General features: G+C 39.3%; 1 protein-coding gene across 1 annotated transcript in view; it reads left to right on the top strand.

Annotated features, from left to right (window-relative positions):
* roh (reduction of Rh1) overlaps window positions 1-18,417 on the top strand; it is a 33,504-nt gene that overhangs the window by 8,479 nt on the left and 6,608 nt on the right. Inside the window, exons 2-4 of the mRNA XM_068378021.1 lie at window positions 5,148-5,257; window positions 17,361-17,385; window positions 17,835-18,046. Of these exons, the coding sequence (XP_068234122.1) occupies window positions 5,148-5,257; window positions 17,361-17,385; window positions 17,835-18,046 (347 nt within the window). The remainder of the gene's footprint in view (window positions 1-5,147; window positions 5,258-17,360; window positions 17,386-17,834; window positions 18,047-18,417) is intronic.

The raw sequence follows: 18,417 nt of genomic DNA, 5'->3' as shown, positions 1-18,417 counted from the left end.
GCGTACTAACTCGTTTCTGCAGCAGTTTTAGATGTTCCTTGTCCTCCAAGTTGATAAACAATTGCATCTAATGCTAACATTTTCGTATCAGTTTCCTCAAAATAACGCGATGCTCATTCAAATGGTTTTCCATCATACTTTAACGAGGTGCGGATACTTGTTGAATATTCTGCTGGAAATCGGATAATAGATTGTCCATCACTTCTGGAAACGGTTTCAGCATTCTGATTGCTAGCGTGAAAACACTATTCACATCTGAAGCTGTATTTGACCCTGCCTGGCGTCCTGGCTAATAAATTCGACTTGCTCGGGCTAGCGTGCGCTAGAAAGTGACCACTTACTAAATACCTCTTCAAACATCGAATAAGTTTCACCCAACACTAAATTCTCATTGGCCACTGCCTACATAACAACTGAACTTAAGTAACGAGACACTTAAGATCTGCTTACATGTCGTTAGGACAATTATTTTTCGCTATACTTCGTAACGCGAAAAAATTCTATTGGTGTGTATCTAATTCTTTATTTTCCCATATGGTCTTTAGTTTCCGGTTAGCTTCGTGATTGTTGAGTTGGAATGCACACAGTTTTCCTGGGTTTTGCATTGAAGTGCCATTTTTTTTAATAAACTTAGATGATAAAGCTCTTGATAGTCTCTCTATTTCTTCAAAGGATCGTGACTATATAACAATGCATAGGTCGTCTACATGTACTGTATGAATCTTCATATATCCTGAAACTCTGGTTGGTCATTTGTATAAATGTTAAACAAATGGTTCCCTGTGGCAATGATAACCAATTTATTTGACTTTATATGTGTTGATTGCCTTATAAATATATATAATAGGGAGAGCAAAATTGAATAAGATAAAGACTATAACTAAAGGATGGTCTCCTTAGTTTGATAGACAGACTTTAGAGAAAAAATATTTAAAGAAAGTGAAGTCTGTTAAAAACGAATTACCAATATAATTACCTATTAGGGAGGAAAGAAATTGAATGATATAAGGAAAAGGTCCAGGAAACAACAGATGTGAATAAGTTATATTGTCTTCTAAATAGTGTATTGAGAAATAAAAAAAAAAAAAACTACCAAATGGGTAGTATAGCTACCAAGAACTGGCTAATTAATTTCCAGAATTCTTTAAAAACAAAATATAAAATATAATTAGGTAATTTCCAAAGTAGGAAACTTTTCCAGTCTTGCTGACATAATTGTAAGAATAATAGATACTAGTATTGATGAGTGTGTTTTGTAAATCTGAGAAAGCGGCTATAGTCACATTGGTTCTGAAAATTGCTCTTGGTTATCAGGAATTAAGTTCATATAGACCTGTTTCAAATGTATCCTTTATTTCAAAAGCTCTAGAATGTATAATTTTTTAACTAGTTGAACTTATAAAGAATTGAAGCATACAGCAAATTATATTCTACGGAGACAGCTATATGCCCTGTAGTAAATGATGGCTGCAAACAAATGTGTTATCTTTATATCATTTCCTCATCTTGGTGCTGCTTTTATAGTCCATTGGTATTGAAGATCAAGCACCAGGTCCATCAGAGTTTCAAATCTAACTGGACAAGATACTAGCTACAGAGGGAGAAGAATTGATGCTGGATTTATTAAGAGCAATGTGGGAAGAGGAAATGCCTAAAGACTGAAAGAAGAGTAATGGTATACATATTTTAAGCTGAAAGGTGATGTCATGGATTGTAGAAACAACAAGAATTAAAATTAACAGTGCATGATTTTAAAGTCTTTTAATAGGTTACTAGATGAGAGATTGAGAAAGATTGCAAAGAATGGGAAACAACAGTATGTATTCATAAGGGGGAGAGGGATTGTGGATGCCATCTCTATAGTAAGGCATCTACAGGAAAAGTGGCTAGAGAGAAACCAGAGGCTTGTCTGTACTTTTGTTGATTTAGAAAAGGCTTGTGATGGAATACCAAGAGAAGTGATGTTTTGGTGCTTAAGGAAGGAGAAAGTCCTGGAGAAGTTGGATAGAATGGTAGAGACGATGTACAAAAGAACAAGTACAGAAGTAATTAGAGCTGCTGGGGAAACAGAAACTTTTGAAGTTAGTGTTAGATTACACCAGGGGTCAGCATTAATCCTTTTTTATTTGTGGTGGTCTTGGGTGTGTTAAATGAAGAAATTAGAAATGAAAAGTTGTGGGGAGTTGTTGTATGCAGATGATTTGGTGATTAGGTCTACCACTGAAAATGAGGAAGACTTGCAGTGAAGGGTTGTAGAGTAGAAAGAGACTTTGGAGAGGGGTAAATGAGGATAATACTGAAGCTATGATGAGCAGTAAGGAAGGTAGGGAGAGAATACCCATATGTGAAAGTAGAAGCTTGTTTTTAAAGAAGGTGGAACAAGTTAGACACCTGGGGTCTTCTACAGGGATGAGAGGCTGAAGTTGAGAATATGATAAAACCAGCCTGAGAGAATGATAAGAAAATACCAATCAAGCTAAAAGTCAAGATCTATAGCACAGAAATAAGACCAGTGTTAGTGTGTGGAACAGAAACGTGGGCTCTAAGATGAAGAGAGGAAGCAAATCTTGAGAGAACAGATGAGAATGCTAAAGTGGTTTATGGTAATATCAGTGTTTGAAAGATTGGAAAATGATAAAATAAGAAAAATGGCAGGTGTGGTAAATATTAGCTTACAGTGCTAATAAGAGTGTCATGACTGAGATGGTATGGGCACGTATTGAGGATGGATGGTGGGGAGGGAGTGAGGAGGGGTTGTGAGGAACCTTTTAAGGGGAGGGAGATAGAGCGGGGGCCGGGGCAGAGAATTGGATGGTGAGATAAGGTGATGAATGATATGGAGAGAAGAGTTTTTTTGGAAGAGGATGCCTTTGATAGAAGGCATTGGATAGGGCACATCAGGCAACCTTCCCCTTAATTATTATTATTATTATTATTATTATTATTATTATTATTATTATTATTATTATTATTATTATTATTATTATTATTATTATTATTATTACTATAATTACTATCAATTTTTTTGCTTATTATTATTAATTGCTAAGCTACAGCCCTAGATGGAAAAGCAGAATGCTATAAGCCCAGGGGCTTCAACAGGGAAAATAGCCCAGTGAGGAAAGGAAACAAGAAAAAATGAAATACTTTAAGAACAGTAACATCAAAATAAATATCTCCTATATAAACTATGAAAACTTCAAAATAACAAGATGAATATAAATAAGATAGTATAGTATGCCTAAGTGTACCCTCAAGCAAGAGATCTCTAACCCAAGACAGTGGAAGACCATGGTACAGAGGTTATGGCACTACCTAAGACTGGAGAACAATGGTTTGATTTTGGAGTGTCCTTCTAGAAAAGCTGCTTACCATAGCTAAAGAGTCTCTTCTACCCTTACCAAGAAGAAAGTGGTCACTGAACAATTACAGTGCAGTAGTTAACCCCTTGAGAGAAGAATTGTTTGGTAATCTCAGTGTTGTCAGGTGTATGAAGACAGAGGAGAATATGTAAGAATATGCTAGACTATTCGGTGTGTATGTGTGTGTGCGTGTGTAGGCAAAGGGATAATGAACCGTAACCAGAGAGAAGGATCCAATGTAATAGTGTCGGGCCAGTCAAAGGACCCCATAATTCTCTAGCTGTAGTATCTCAACGGGTGGCTGGCGCCCAGGCCAACCTACTACCTATTATTATTATCAATTGCTAAGCTACAACCATAGTTGGAAAGGCAGGATGCTACAAGCCCAAGGGCTCCAACATGAAAAATAGCCCAGTGAGGAAAGAAAATAAGGAAAATAAAATACAAGAGAAGTAAGTAACAATTAAAATAAAATATTTCAGAAACAGTAAGAACATTGAAATAAATCTTTCATATAAAAATTATGAAAAAAAGAGAGAAATAAGATAGAATAGTGTATCTGAGTGTACCCTCGAGCAAGAAAACTCTGCCTAAGGGTTAGAAGACCAATTAAATAGATTTTTAAAGAAATTATCAAATCAGAAAAACATTAATGAAATATTGTTAATCTACTGATTAGGGTCTGTACGTCTTTCTTCACATGTTCAGTTTTCTTACTTTATTTTACTTTACTTTAAGGGCTGTTTCCTGACCCTATATGACTTACAAGATCTGTTTGTCGTATATAATCTTAGGTATTCAGCGTATCACACAGTTTATTACGTTTTTATTGTGAAATCCACATTATCGAATAACTTAGAAAACAAGTCTCTTCAGTTTCTTCTTGAAAGGCTTAATATCTTAATTCTTTCTGATATCTAGCTGGAGCTTGTTGTATAGTCTAGGGGCCGCATGTTTGAAAATTCTAAATCCTATAGTAGACATACATCTAAGCTCCAACAATATGAATCCATCGGTAAGTATTCTTGTGTCTACACAATTCGTCGGCTGCACGATGTGTAGCAGTTCTCAATATTCATGTTAAACTATTTAAGAGGAAGAGAAAACCAGGTTTCACTGACGTCTGCAAGCGTTTTACTATATAAAACTAAGTCTTATAATATAAACGAGTTCACTCAGCCATATTTTATAAAGATAAAGAATTAGCACTACACTCACAAACATTAAAGTGCCTCAGAAGTCACCCTCAAATGGCCTCAAAATGATATCTGCTCAAACTAAATGCTTGTAGGTAAAACTCAACGCATCAACAAATCCTTTGTGAACTATATTAACCTATAAAAAACAAAATTTGTGTAAAGTGTCAATCAATCAATATATATATATATATATATATATATATATATTATGTGTGTATATATATATATATATATATATATATATATATATATATATATATATATATATATATATATATATATATATATATATATATAAAAGCTACTACTCTATTCTATCCATATTGGAAGAATACCAAAATAACGCAGATAGTTATTATGATGACATCATTGAAAAGGCTACGCCTCCAATCAGAACTTCTGATGCACGATAATAGCCAAACAATAAGAATATATAATATCAGTATCTCAAAATTACCAAATCTGTTACAACGAAAAGAAATCTAAAATTAATGGAAAGTTTTTTCATAAAAATATAACTTACTATAATACTATTAAACCATATTTTTTAATGATCTACATTACTTTTCTACATTTTGTACGATAGTTTGAACAATGATCCGGTCATCCGGCTCTGTGCATCTTTGCTACAGCTGGTGGTGCCATCTTTCCCTGGCGACTTGATTTACTTACTTCGATTGCCTACAGATTGTGAAGGTAAGTTAGATTACCCTATTTATATTTGTGGTTAAAATTAAGGTAGTGGTTTTCTGTGGTTAAATTGGCCTTGGTAACCAATAGATTCTGTTTGTACTGCTCATTATCTTAGTTTTATTACATGTTAAGGTAATGTTAGTCTTCCTTGACCTGGAACCTACGGTAGTGTATGTATGATTAAGCCCTACTCGAAAACATTCTATTCTACGGTAAGGGTTTATTGTATTAATCTTTGTTTACTTGGTACATATTACAGGCTATTTTATCCTTGCATATATGTAGTTGGTAGTCTAGGGTAAGGTTTACTGTGTCGGCTCCGTTTACGTAACCGGTAGGTTGACGCTATTATTTTTACATGGGCAAAATTTCATTCAGCAAAAGGCATTTATCTTCATATTTTTTGTGTTCGTTCACCTTTTTAATAGACGGTGGGGAGAGTTTTTCTTCAGGAGGTGAAAGAAATGCCAGTTTATCAGCTGATCACCAAAACATCAACTCTTAGTTAGAAATAATGATTTATTTACTGGTGCTCGCCTACAGAAACTCGTAGGAAAATTATAGAACAGTGCAAAAATGGTTAGTAGAATATAACTTTTTAGAATGTAATTTTGGCCTTTTGAACGGTTCAGATATTTAATTTAGGCGGAAGTCCATAGTTTTTTATTTGTGGTTGGTCAACTACCTAAAATGAAAAGCTATGGCTTCGGGTTAGGTAGCATCATCAATTACGTTCTAAACACCACCATAGGTATGTGTAGATCGTCTGGTTACCGGGCCTGCTACTCGCATAGAAAACGAGAATCCTTCCTTCATCGTCACCCATATTTTACTGTCTCTTTGAGTATGTTGGTCAATAACGTTAATTATTCACTTAATGGTATTTTCTCTGCCGTGGCTCGCTACACTCACAATTAAACTTTATTTCATTGCTCCTTTGTTCTGGCAAGCGGTACACGTTGTGCCACACACGTTTGCTGAGTTGGCGAGTATTTTGACCAATAAAAAATCGATGACCCAACGTTTTTACCCTATACTGTGTACTAGTATAATTGTATAATATTTAGGTATGTATTTACAAGACCACGCACTCCATTTTCTCCCAAATTATGTAGTCGTGCAGCTCTCCTCTTCTTGTACATTAATTAGGAGGATCTTTAATTACTGGGAAAGCAAACAATGGCAAGATATGTTTAGCAGGGGGGGGAGGGGCTATAAAGAAAAACTAGCTTGGTTTCCTCACTAAATGACCTGGAACTGATATAGCAACATAGTCAACCTAACAGAAGTTTGTGATGCCAGCGTAGATTTGATATACTACTGTATATATTAAAAAAATATACACTAAATATAAAATAAAGTGATTACTCAAGTGTGGCACTATTTTTTAATTGTATATTTATGGACACTTTTGAGTAATTACTTAATCTTTGAATTAGTACATATTTTGAGTATATACCCAATATACGCTGGCATCACAAACTTTTGTTAGGTTGACTATGTTGACGATGTCAGTTCCAGGTCGTTTAGTGAGGAAACCAAGCTATTTCTTTTTATAGCCCCTCACCCCTTGCTCAATATATCTTGCCATTGTTTGCTATCCCAGCATTTAAAAACCCTCCTAATTACTGTACAAGAAGAGGAGAGCTGTACGACTGCATAATTTGTGAGAAAATGGAGAGCGTGGTCATGTAAACAAATACCGATATTCAAATTAACTTTGTTGTTAATACCAGTGATCATAAAAAAACCTGTCACCATAATAAAAAGGATATCAAAACTGAGTAATGGTAATGAAACATGGTCAAAACACTTAAACTTTTGTTTGCTAGGTTGGTGTGTTTAATCATGGTCTTGTCATCCTCTGCCTATTATCAGACTAAATATATCAAACACACGTTTCTACCTTAATGTTTCATTATTAGCATAATGAATGAAATAAGAGCTATCTTTAATTATATTGTACAGTACGTAATATTCCTATGTGGAAAACAAATAACAAAGGTTCAGAATATGAAATATTGTGCCCTTTATTCTGTTCAAACATGTAACTTGAGACAGATGCACCACCTATCAGGGTTTTTCTGAACTGCCTGGTGGATCTGTGCTAAGATGACAAAAAAGAGCAAAACGGGAATTTTTTTATTATCTATAACTTTGTTAATTGAGGGTTCCTCCAGTAGTATACAGTATGGGATTTAAAATTAGTTTGTTCCGTCACCAAATGCAAACCTTTCAACTCTTTACTGTCTAGATATGCATGATAGCTGAAACTAGCCGTAAAACAAAAATTTTATCTAGTTGTAACTACCCACTGCTAGTTAGTGGGGAGATTAGGACCAATCACCCCCCTCGCATACACAGAAGTCAAAACCAGCCACTTTTTATTTTGGCTTGGAAGAGAGTAGGCGTCTTTTTTTTCTCCGCTTTACTTGGTTTGAAACCTGTAAAATAATGGTCTTGAAATTGGAATGTTTCCTTTTCTCTTTAATATAAGAGATTGCATTCCTATTTCAGAATGTGTTTGTTCAGGGAAGGGCTCCGTTGCTGTACCTTCATGTCTGTGTTGGAGACTGATCCTCATGCCCTTGTCTTTCGTGTAGGGGTCACATATGTATGCAGGAATCTCCCCGTAGGGTGTGGCTTCCCTCCCAGTGGCAATGATATATCAGGCATGTAAAGGAGAAGGAGAAGAAGGCTTCTTTGCTTTCGGGGTCATCCTTGAAGTTGAAGAAAACTTTGCCGACTTTCTCTTGAATGCTCAGCCCTGTTCTGACAGCTCGATCTCTCTTTCCCGGGGACTGCTCATGTATGAGTGCAGGCACCCTGACCCTCGGACAATCTTGCAGGTCTAAAGTCACTGTTGCTTCCCCAAGAGAAACAGCACAGCCATAGGGGAGTTTGTCTGCTATTATTATTACTTGCTAAGCTACAACCCTAGTTGGAAAAGCAGAATGCTATAAGCCTGAGTGTTCCAATAGGGAAAATGACCAAATAAGGGAAGGAAACTGCAAGAAAAGTAATTAACAATTAAAATGAAATATTTTAAGAAGAGTAATAATAAGGTAAATATTTCATATATAAACTATAAACACTTTAAAAAGACAAGATGAAGAGAAATAAGACAGAATAGTGTGCCTGAGTGTACCCTCAAGCAAGAGAACTCTACCCCAAGACAGTGAAAGATCATGTTACAGAGGCTATGGCACTGTCCAAGACTAGAGAAAAATGGTTTGATTTTGAAGTCTTCCTAGAAGAGCTGCGTACCATAGCTAGAGTCTTTTATCCTTACCAAGAGGAAAGTAGCCACTGAATCATTACATTGTATGTAACCCTTGAGCGAGGAAGAATTGTTTGGTAATCTCAATGTTGTCAGGTGTATGAGGACAGAGGAGAATATGTAAAGAATAGGGGACTATTCGATGTATGTGTAGATAAAAGGAAAATGAGCGTAACCTGGGTTCCCCTTGGACGTCGGCTGTCGACGGATACCCTTCGAAGGAATGCCTCCAGGTATTGGACAACCCTTCCGTTTGCAGGATTGGCGGCAACTTCGACAACAGGTGTCGATCGTCCTTCTCACCCGTGGGAAAAACAGCATTCACCTGTGTGGTCGCCTCCTAGAGGCTTCCGGAAAAGAGTAAATGATTCATCAGTATCTTGTTCCAGCTCTCAGGATACTAGCTTTTAGGAGGTAGATGGGGGGGGGGGTTGGATCAGCTGGCTGTTTACACCTCTAGCGCTCTGCTATCGTGTCCATGGGAAACATCAAAGCACTTGTTGCCTAGGCCAAGTTCCACCCTTGGGCCTAGCGTTTCAACCTCTTCCTGGGTAGAACTTGCTGTCTTGCCTGCCTGTCAACCCATAGCTCAACATTCTCCCTTAAGGGAGAGGGGGAGGAGGGTCTAATTTTCTACAGTTTCTGCTAGCTGAGGAACTTCCTGTTCCTGGTCTTGTAGGCGAGTCTTGGGCAATATCGCACACCTTCCCCCTTATCGAGATATTAGAGAGCTATTGTGTATGGCATAGGTCAGTGTGCTCACTCAGCTGGACACCAAATGCCATACTCGCCAACTCTGGACTTGTCATCTTGAACATAAGCACAGCTAGGTCAGCACACTCTTAACTATGCACAAACCTCTTTATGGCAAGTCTTCTATCCCTACCTACAGTATTTGGTTTACCTTGACGAGACTTCGACATTATGCTACAGTCAGGAAAGGAACACTCACTGTTACCCAACTTATTTGCGCACTTGGTCCCAGGTGGGTGCTTGGACGCACACCTTACTTCTTAGCATTTGAGGTCTTGCTGACTCCCACCTAACCTACACGCACTTGTGGAGTGCTGGCCATATGCACACTCAAATCGTCAGCAGAGCGCACCTGCTAAGCATGAGCCAAAAGCGCCTCGTCAAGGCTCGCCTTGTTGCATGCTCGCCTCTACCTGAGAAGCAGGTTGGTACCCCTTCGGTGGTGGTCTCCTTTTTGTTGAAGTCTTGGTTCAAAGACCTATCTCAGGCTCGACCCAAGCTTCCCCAGTACCTTCACCCACGAGTACTTAGGTGATTCCCTTGGAAGTTTCGGGTTCCTAGGAGAAGAGTTCTCCCATATCTAACCCTAGATGCAGCAGTTGCCAGATACCTCTTTGTCCAGCAATGCCACGTCTTCACTCCTGCTGGAGTCTTCTAGATACGATCAATATCTGCGCACCAAGCTCTCTAACATGGGTCATGACCCTGCTTGGTAGAAACTAGGCATCATCCCTGTCAAGACAAGGAAGAAGAGATGGAATCAGTGAGCAGATTCCCTTCCTCCGGAGGACTCTGTTCTTCCAAGAATGAGTAGAGGCTCTAGCTCTCTGAAGAAGATCGTGTATACGGATGACCATCGATTTATACTGATGGATCTGGATCCGGTTGGCCCAAGTTCTTCGGCTCCCAGGCTGCCTTCCCCCTCTTCCGTTCCCATTAAGGAGATTAGACCTACGGAATCGGTGAGGAAAGACACCACTTCATTTCTCACAGACTTCACCATTCCCCCATGGGAGTAAAAGGATATGGAGACGATTCCTAAGACTTGGACCTCGGCTGCTGGCCAATGGTTTCCAGGGAATATACTGGAGATTCCAGGTCCGCTCCTGTACCCCTGGAGCACAGTTGCCTCCCTCCCCCAGGTTTCATTCCTCTGCTCGTAGATCGGGATGACTTTGAGCCTCCCCAGGCTCCTATGGATGTGAGCTTGGGAGAGGAAGAACCCTTTGATGAGGGATCTGATCACTACAAGGGCATGCTCCTCCATTCACCAACCTTAAGATCACCCCCTTGGAGGTAGCTGGCCGATTCCAGCCTACAGAAAAGACACCATCCTGGATATCTCTTATGACACTTGGGCCCACCAAGGCTAAGGTAGCCTTGCCTTGGTCGAGGGGGTCCAGGGCTGCCAACAAGAGTGTGTACGCTCAAGTGGAAGGAGAATTACACATCACTGGTGTTCAAAAAGAACTTCAATATGACGTAGGTCTTGCAAACGGTTGTGTGGAAATATTAATTAACATTCACTGCCTACTACCTGCAAGATAGGAATTGGGTAAGAGAGGAGCTTAGCTCCAGGGTATGTATTACCTGGTCGAGTCCCACTACTTATTTATCGCTTCTTCGCACAATTGCTCAGGCTGTTATCCTTCATTGAGAGGTAGCGAGGTGATAGGGTAGGCTCTTCCACAGCTCGTTCAAACCACAAGAGATGCGCCCCAGGTCAGTGACCTGCCAGTTTTTTTTGGGCTTCCACTTGCCTAAACATGAGTCTCTATAGTAAAGAGCTGAAAGGTTTGTATTTGGTACCTGAACAAATGGCAAATTAGGAAATAATTTGTATTTTTCCTAGCCATACAAACCTGAAGCTCTTTATGCATGCTGGTCCACTATCACCTACCCCTGGAAGGCCTGCCTGTACTGTAATTGGAAAAAGTGGCTTGTTTTGGCTACTGTGTGTGAGCGGGGTCCTTGTTCTTACCCCCTCGCTAACTAGCGTTGGGTAGTTACACATTGCTGAAAGTTTTACGGCTAGTTTCAGCAGTCGCCGAAATATACCTCCATAGTAAAGAGTTTCAGGTTTGTATGGGAGAAAAATATAAATAATTTCCATATTTGCCATACATCATTTGTAAAGATCTAATCAATTATGTGAGTTCCAATGTTCTAACTAATGTTGCACTGTTCTATAGTGAAACCTGTAGAAATTATTTCTCTCAAATCCTCTGATTAAACTCTTATTTCTTCAGGAGGAAATTACTGTATTCATTAACTAGAAGGCTATCTCTGAAATTTAGCTATTAGTTGAAAGCCAAGTTATAGAAAATAATATATGTTCAGTGCAATGTTATGTAAAAAGAAATATAAGATTGTGATGAATTTACTTGAAAGGCCAGCAGGTAAAATTTATTAGTTTGATATGTTAATTTTTAATATTTATAATAGACATGAAAGTCTGACACATTTCTAACATAGGATAAACATGCTCCTGGCAAAAACTTTAACACTGGTTAATCTATCAAGAAGGAATACCAACTCCTAGTTCACATCTTTCATTCTGGTAAAATTGCATTATTGGATAATTGTGCGCCCTGACATGCTCTAGGTTAGGTTAGCATGCAACACTAATCACTAGTGCTGCATTTTATAGTTAGGAGTTATTAATTATATACTCAAAGTAGATAAATTTTCATTTATGTCTTGAATGTTTTAAGTTGGTAAGCTTGCTAACTAAATTTATTCTATTCATATGTAGACAAATATTCCTTTGGTGGTAAGGTATCACGGTTAGAATGAGGTTAACTATATAATATTTAAAGAAAAAATATTTTCTTCAAGGGCTTTTAAAAAGGATCAAAGATAAAAAGCTATAGCTATACAGTATTATATGTAGTATACATTATTAGCTGTTAGTCAAAAATAAGTCAAGTTATGCACATATGCACAGCTATGAATTTTTTTGATTGAAATTAATGTAAATTTGTCTTAATTATTTCCAAAAGGGCAAGTTATAATCTACACAGTATGTGTTGCTCATCCAGCAATTGATCAAAAGTAAACAATAACATTCTATATTATCGAATAGAAGTTATCCTTTTTTTCATGTTTTCAATATCCAGTTTCATCCAACAATTGTGATGAGTAAGATCGAATTCATGTTTTGTCAATGGTATTTACATTGGGGTTAAACAATGTTCTAAATGCTATTGGTTGTGTGAAATCTTGCTGTGTAAACAGGTGCTTTAGTGGCTGAGGCAGAAGCTTGATGATAGTGAAAAGTAGACTTGCCAACATACAATGATTTCTCGTTCAATATGCAAGCTTTATGCATTTAACCATTATTGCTAGTGCAGACATTATCCAATTTATTCTGTAGATATTAACACTGCATAAATAAATAATTCATATTTATTTTGTTCTGGCCATAAAAACTTAAGTGAGGTGGCAGCAACCTGCCGGCAGTAGCGCGGGAGATACTCAGTCCACTTTTGCACTTAATACCTCAACCACTTCTGATTTAACCAAGGTAGAGAGCCTACATCTCTGCTGCACTCAGTTTTCTATTCGTCTGCTATATTAAATTTTTCTTTTTCTCTTTTCGTGTGTGACTGTGCTGTTTTCTGAGGAAGCAAACATGCTGGTTTATCCAGGTATGCCTGGCCGCACTTGGAGATGTGTTTACCAGCTTTGCCCTTTGTGTAGAAGACACTCTTGCTCGGAGGCGTCTTCATGCAGCGAGTGTTGTGTGTGGCTATTCTCCCAGTGGGAGTGGTTCCGCAGGAGGGGAAAGAAGTTAAAGAGCGATTCTCCACCTTTGAGCTCTGCCTTGAAGGATAAGAAGTGCAGACTTTTCTTTTCTTCCACTGCCCATATGGTCTTCCGTAGGACGATTGGGTTAGCGGGATGTCCCTTTGACCCTTGATGCCCTTCTCGTTGGGAAGACCCTTTTACTTCCACTGGTGAAACAGCAATGTCTTCCTCCCATGGGGAGTCTTCCCTTGATGCTTTACGTCAGTTGTGGCTGTCCTTTTTGAAGGACCAACTTTTGGAGTTGTTGAAGTGTAGCGCACAGCAGGAGCTTCCATCTGCTGCTGTCAGGGATGGCTTCAGCCTTTTCTGCCCCCATGAACCTAGAGAAGGAAGGGAGTCCCTTCTCTCTGGTCTTGTCCCATGCCTCTTATTTCCTCCACAGTTCCTCCTCTACCTGAGGCTCTGCAGGTTGTCCCTCGCAATGGTAACAACCTGGCTCATGCCCTATTCCCCAAGGTGAGCGTGCGTGCCAAGCTTGCTAAGTGAGAGGATCCGATTCTGCAGGGAACTTTGTCAGGCACTCTCGCGGCCTTTTTTGAGAGGACGCCCCCTCAGTTTTCTCGTAAACACGAGTTATCAAGGGGACTCTCCTGTTAAAGTCGGTAAAGCTGTATACCATCCTCCAGATCTTTCCACTTTTCCACCTCTGCCTCCTTCGCATAATGCCAAACACCGCGCCCTTTCAAGGTCTGACGTAAGCCTAGGTTCATGAAAGAGTCTCAAGTTCTCTCTTCCTTGTCAGTGTGCAGGGGACAATTGCAAGCAAGATAACATTTCTCGCTCACATGTCTCAAGAGCATTTGTGCTGACCCAGCCTGCTGCAACTCCTTGGGATATGCCACTCCATTTGCTCCAGTTGGGACTATGGTTTTATCGGTTCACTCTGATGGTACTGTTGCCGTCCCTTTGACGACAATGGTGTCTCCAAGGAACCCAAGGCGACATAAGCATGATAGCAACCTTTTGTGCTCCCCCTGTTCCTTAAGCCCCTGCCCCACTGCCAAGAGCACCAGCACTGTCTTCTCCTCCGGCGGAAGCCCCCATACGCACGTCATCTATGCTTGTTTCCAGGTACTGTAAATGGGGGCTGCCAGAGCAAAGCTTTGTGAGCCTGACCCCATGTGGAGAGGGCTGGGCCTCTTCCCAGTAATGATCCCACAGAGGTATTTGAAGGTCAAGGCAGGTCACATGGCCTCCAGGATACAATCTTCAACACAGAACCTATAGTGGATCAAGTCGTTCGTGGAGTTGTATAGACACCCGCCCATTGAGGCAGACTCTACTGCCTCTTCCGTTCTGTCCGTGGGACTCTCTACCACCTCTCTGGAGCCCCTCTGGAGCTCGCAGACTTCAGTCCCCGGATTCCTTCCAACCACGAGTCTCCCAAGCCTACAGGGACTCCTCCGAAGGTGACACACAGCATCCAAGCCTTTTTCATTGGCAAGTCTCAGTCGTAAGGACACAACTTCCCTCCTGAAGAATTGGCTGTCATAAGTAGTTGATGGCTCCGTTCTCCAGAGATGAATCCAGCAAGCCATCACTGCTATGCTTGCTCTTGCACCCAGGGGAGTTCTTCTTAGACTTTGTTCCCCTACTGAGGTACACAATAACAACTTTGATCCACTACTGGTTCAGCTTGGAGGTGGATGTAGATCCTGACAGTGCTTCAGACTGTTCAACAGATAGGCTGCCAGCGCCACCCAACTCTGAAGCTCTGACCACCGAGTAAATCCTGTCCTGCATCTGGACAATCAATGTCCTTGGGGAACATACTTCATCCCAGAGGGGCGAGACGTCACCTTAGACCTCTGTCATGTCCCTAGGCCCAAGAAGTCAAGGTTAGAGCTTTCTTGATTCCAAGTTAGCGAATGGTTTCACAAGGAAGGTTAACTTGCTGATCTCTGCGAGAAAGGATTAGGATTCGCTTATGGCTGGCTACTAGTCTAGAGTTTCTAGACTACTACTACCCCCTTTTGTGAGGGTAGAGTTTTCTTGCTTGATGGTACATTTTGGGCACACTATTCTATCTTATTTCTCTTTCTCTTGTTTTTTTTTTCTAAGTTTTTATATTTCATATATGAAAGATCTATTTTAATGTTATTTTTCTCTGAATGTTTTTATTTTAATTGTTCATTACTTCTCTCTTATTTTAATTGTTCATTACTTCTCTTTTATTTTATTTCCTTGTTTCCTTTCCTCACTGGGCTATTTTTTCCCTGTTGGAGCTGTTGGGCTTAATACATCCTCCTTTTCCAACTTGGGTGGTATCTTAGCTAGAAGTAATAATAATATAGGAAGTATGACATCCTGGATGATGACTCTTCTCCCCTGCCTGTAGACCCAGCAGTGACAGTTTAGGCCCAGGGCTTGTCAGCAGAGAAGCTAGTGGCTGCTGTTGCATCAGGTGCGGAGAGGTTAGATAAGGTGACCCTTTGAGTTTCTCCTTGGATGGACCACTGGTCGGGGACAGTAGGCTATCTGTCTGATATGGGAGACCTGTCCAACCCTGATATGAAGATGATGTTCAAGAATATCGTCCTTTCTGGTGCCTGGGCGATTAGAGTTTTTGGCCCATAATATGCCAACCAGTGGGCCAGGTGGCTCTTGAAGAGGCTGAGATGCCATCGTCTCTAAGTTTCTTAAACGAGTCAAAGAGGGACATTCTCCTGCTCTGCAACTCCCCTATATCCACTCCCCCTTTTTTCCTGTGGACAACGTTGAGGCCATTGTAGGGAAGTAGAGGAAACTAAGTCAAGACACACTTCTCCTCAGGGCTGTAACATGTTGGCTCCCCTCTTTGGCACCAGATGTATCGCAAGCTCCTGCTGTTTAAACAGGTGCACAAGGCTTTCAAGGATCCTTCCAGGTTCTGAGACTACTGTACTGCCAGTAATAGAGTAACCCTACTAAACAACATTTGGCCCCAAGGAATGGGGGGAAGAGAGCTACTAAAGATGGACAGTGCCACTACTAGGAGGTCATTCCCCCACAGTTCCATAGATGAGGTGACGCCTGAGATGCAGGTGTCAGTGTTGGGAGTTCCATGGGGCCGAACTCTGGACAGTAAGGGGGGAGGTGGGTATAATAACAAACCTGTGGTTTATACATAACCTGGATGCAGTCACAGAGTGGTGACTTTTTGCAGGGGCTGTCAACCTCTTGGGTATTATCTAACTGACTAGGGGTCAGGATATCCATCCCAAGCTTCTCAAAGCTCGGATGTGGCATTCTCGGAACAAACTTTTCAGCCAGTTGAATGGACTTCCACCCACTTATAGGCAAGTCTTGTATGCTAAGAATGAGGGTTTATGTTCCTTTTGGAACAAATGACAAATTTAGAAGTAATTTGTATTTTTCCTAACTATACATACGAAGTTCTTTACACATACTTGTCCCACCATCACCTTCCCCCAGTAAGTCCTGCATGCAATCAAGTGGTTGAGGTAGTGTGTCTGCTGGTGGACTATCCTTTTCCCCCCACTACCCCTGCTACTGCCTGGGTGTTGCCACCTTGCTGAAAGTTATTATGGCCAGAACACAAGCTCCCGCTGAATCTAATTCCTATGTTAAGAACTCCAGGATTGTTTAGTTAGGAAACATTCAAATTCCAAATTTGTCATTTCGTCACCTAGAAACCCATTGCTCACTTGGAGCCCCCATAATAGATTTATATAAGGGGCAAGGAAACAAAAAAATATGTGGTGCGCACCAGCTATAATGATCAGAGATGCATAAAGCACACCTGAACCATTTAGAAAAATATGTGGTTCATGTACTGTATATGGCAAGAAATTGAGGTATCTACTATATATTGCATAGAGAAATAATCATTGAAGATATTGTTTTCACATTAAGTAATTTAGCCTTTTAATTGACATTAATAACTGATGTTGTTATCACACCTGATAACTTAAACATATTCATTCTCTCATTAATTAACTAAGATATTTAAGGGAATGTTCTAAGTTATATTTTAGTTTTATCTACGCTGTATCAGGTAAAAAATATGACAATTGAAAGAGCTTTATTGTTGTGTAGATTGTAGCCAGCGACTGATTATTAAGAGTTTTATTACATTGTAAAGCATGTTCACTACAGGTATATTCATATAGTTGCATATTAACAGTCAAGCTTTTGCGTGTGAGCTCAGTACTGCTCTGTTAGTGTGATTGCTTTTGAATCAATTTAATACTTTCATTTGGAATGCTTTGTGAAAATCTCATATATTAAGTTTTAGTATTAAAGCGAGTTCTCATTCTTTAGCTGTCAGGATAATGGCTGACAAAGGGTAAGTAATGTTCCTCCATTTTCAGATATTGATGTTAGGGAAAATACTGTACATTAGTTTTAAGATCTTATTTTAGACTTATCATTTAAAGCAGCTTAATTCTGAGTTATTTCCAGCTATGCTACATACACTGAACTCTATTTAAAAGAAGGTACAGTAGTCACATTAATATTTTAGCTTTCTGGCATTTTATCTCTTTTACATTTATATTCATTTGTTAAACTTATCAGATAGTAATTTCACAAGATTTTTCTTGTGGTGTTTAGCTAATTTTTTGTGTGATAAATTCTCATGTCTACTGTTTCAAATAGTTGCAAATTTGTAACTTATGGATAACATCATTAGTACCCGGTATTACAGTACATTAAAAGGTAGGGCGAGAAATAGAAGATGAGACATTTGGCCAGCTGGTTTAGCTGGTGATATAATGATTGACTTTTTATTTACAGAGCCAAAGCCAGTACCAGCCCTCTTGATAGTATCGCAAATCTCTTTAAAGTAGACAAGATGAGTGGTCGTATGATGAAGTACCCTTACACCCTTACTGCCAAGATTGCACAGTTCCCACTTGGTTACTATGTTAAGAATCAGTGGATTTTCAAGTACTACATCATCTCCTTAGGTCTTTGTATACCTGTCTTCAGCTGGATCCAGAAGCAAGGTTGGTTTTATTGATTTCTTGTAATTAAGGAAATTCAGTTAGTGTAAAATGCTTATACCAGTTTTGTTTTACAGTACTAGAAATTTTAATGTATTAGATATTTTTAAATCTTATGTCTAAATGCAAAAAAAAAAAAAAAAAAAAGTTCACCTTTTAATGTAACCTAACTCATGCAAATTACAGTATTTTGTGAATTTTATGCTACCGAAGATGTCCTTGTCTCATAAAGAGGTTTAATTTCTTTTCTTTATTTTTTTTATACATCCTTTAATTGTTGTATGGTTTCAGTGAAACTTATAACAGCAACTAAAACTTTTAACAAATTAAAGCAGTTACTGGTGGGTGCAGGTTAGGCCCCTACAGGCAACTAA

This window comes from Palaemon carinicauda, chromosome 8 (genome assembly GCF_036898095.1).
Source record: "Palaemon carinicauda isolate YSFRI2023 chromosome 8, ASM3689809v2, whole genome shotgun sequence".
NCBI classification, from domain to species: domain Eukaryota; kingdom Metazoa; phylum Arthropoda; class Malacostraca; order Decapoda; family Palaemonidae; genus Palaemon; species Palaemon carinicauda.
The sequence above is the reverse complement of the archived record's forward strand: the minus strand, read 5'-3'. Positions and strand labels throughout refer to the sequence as shown.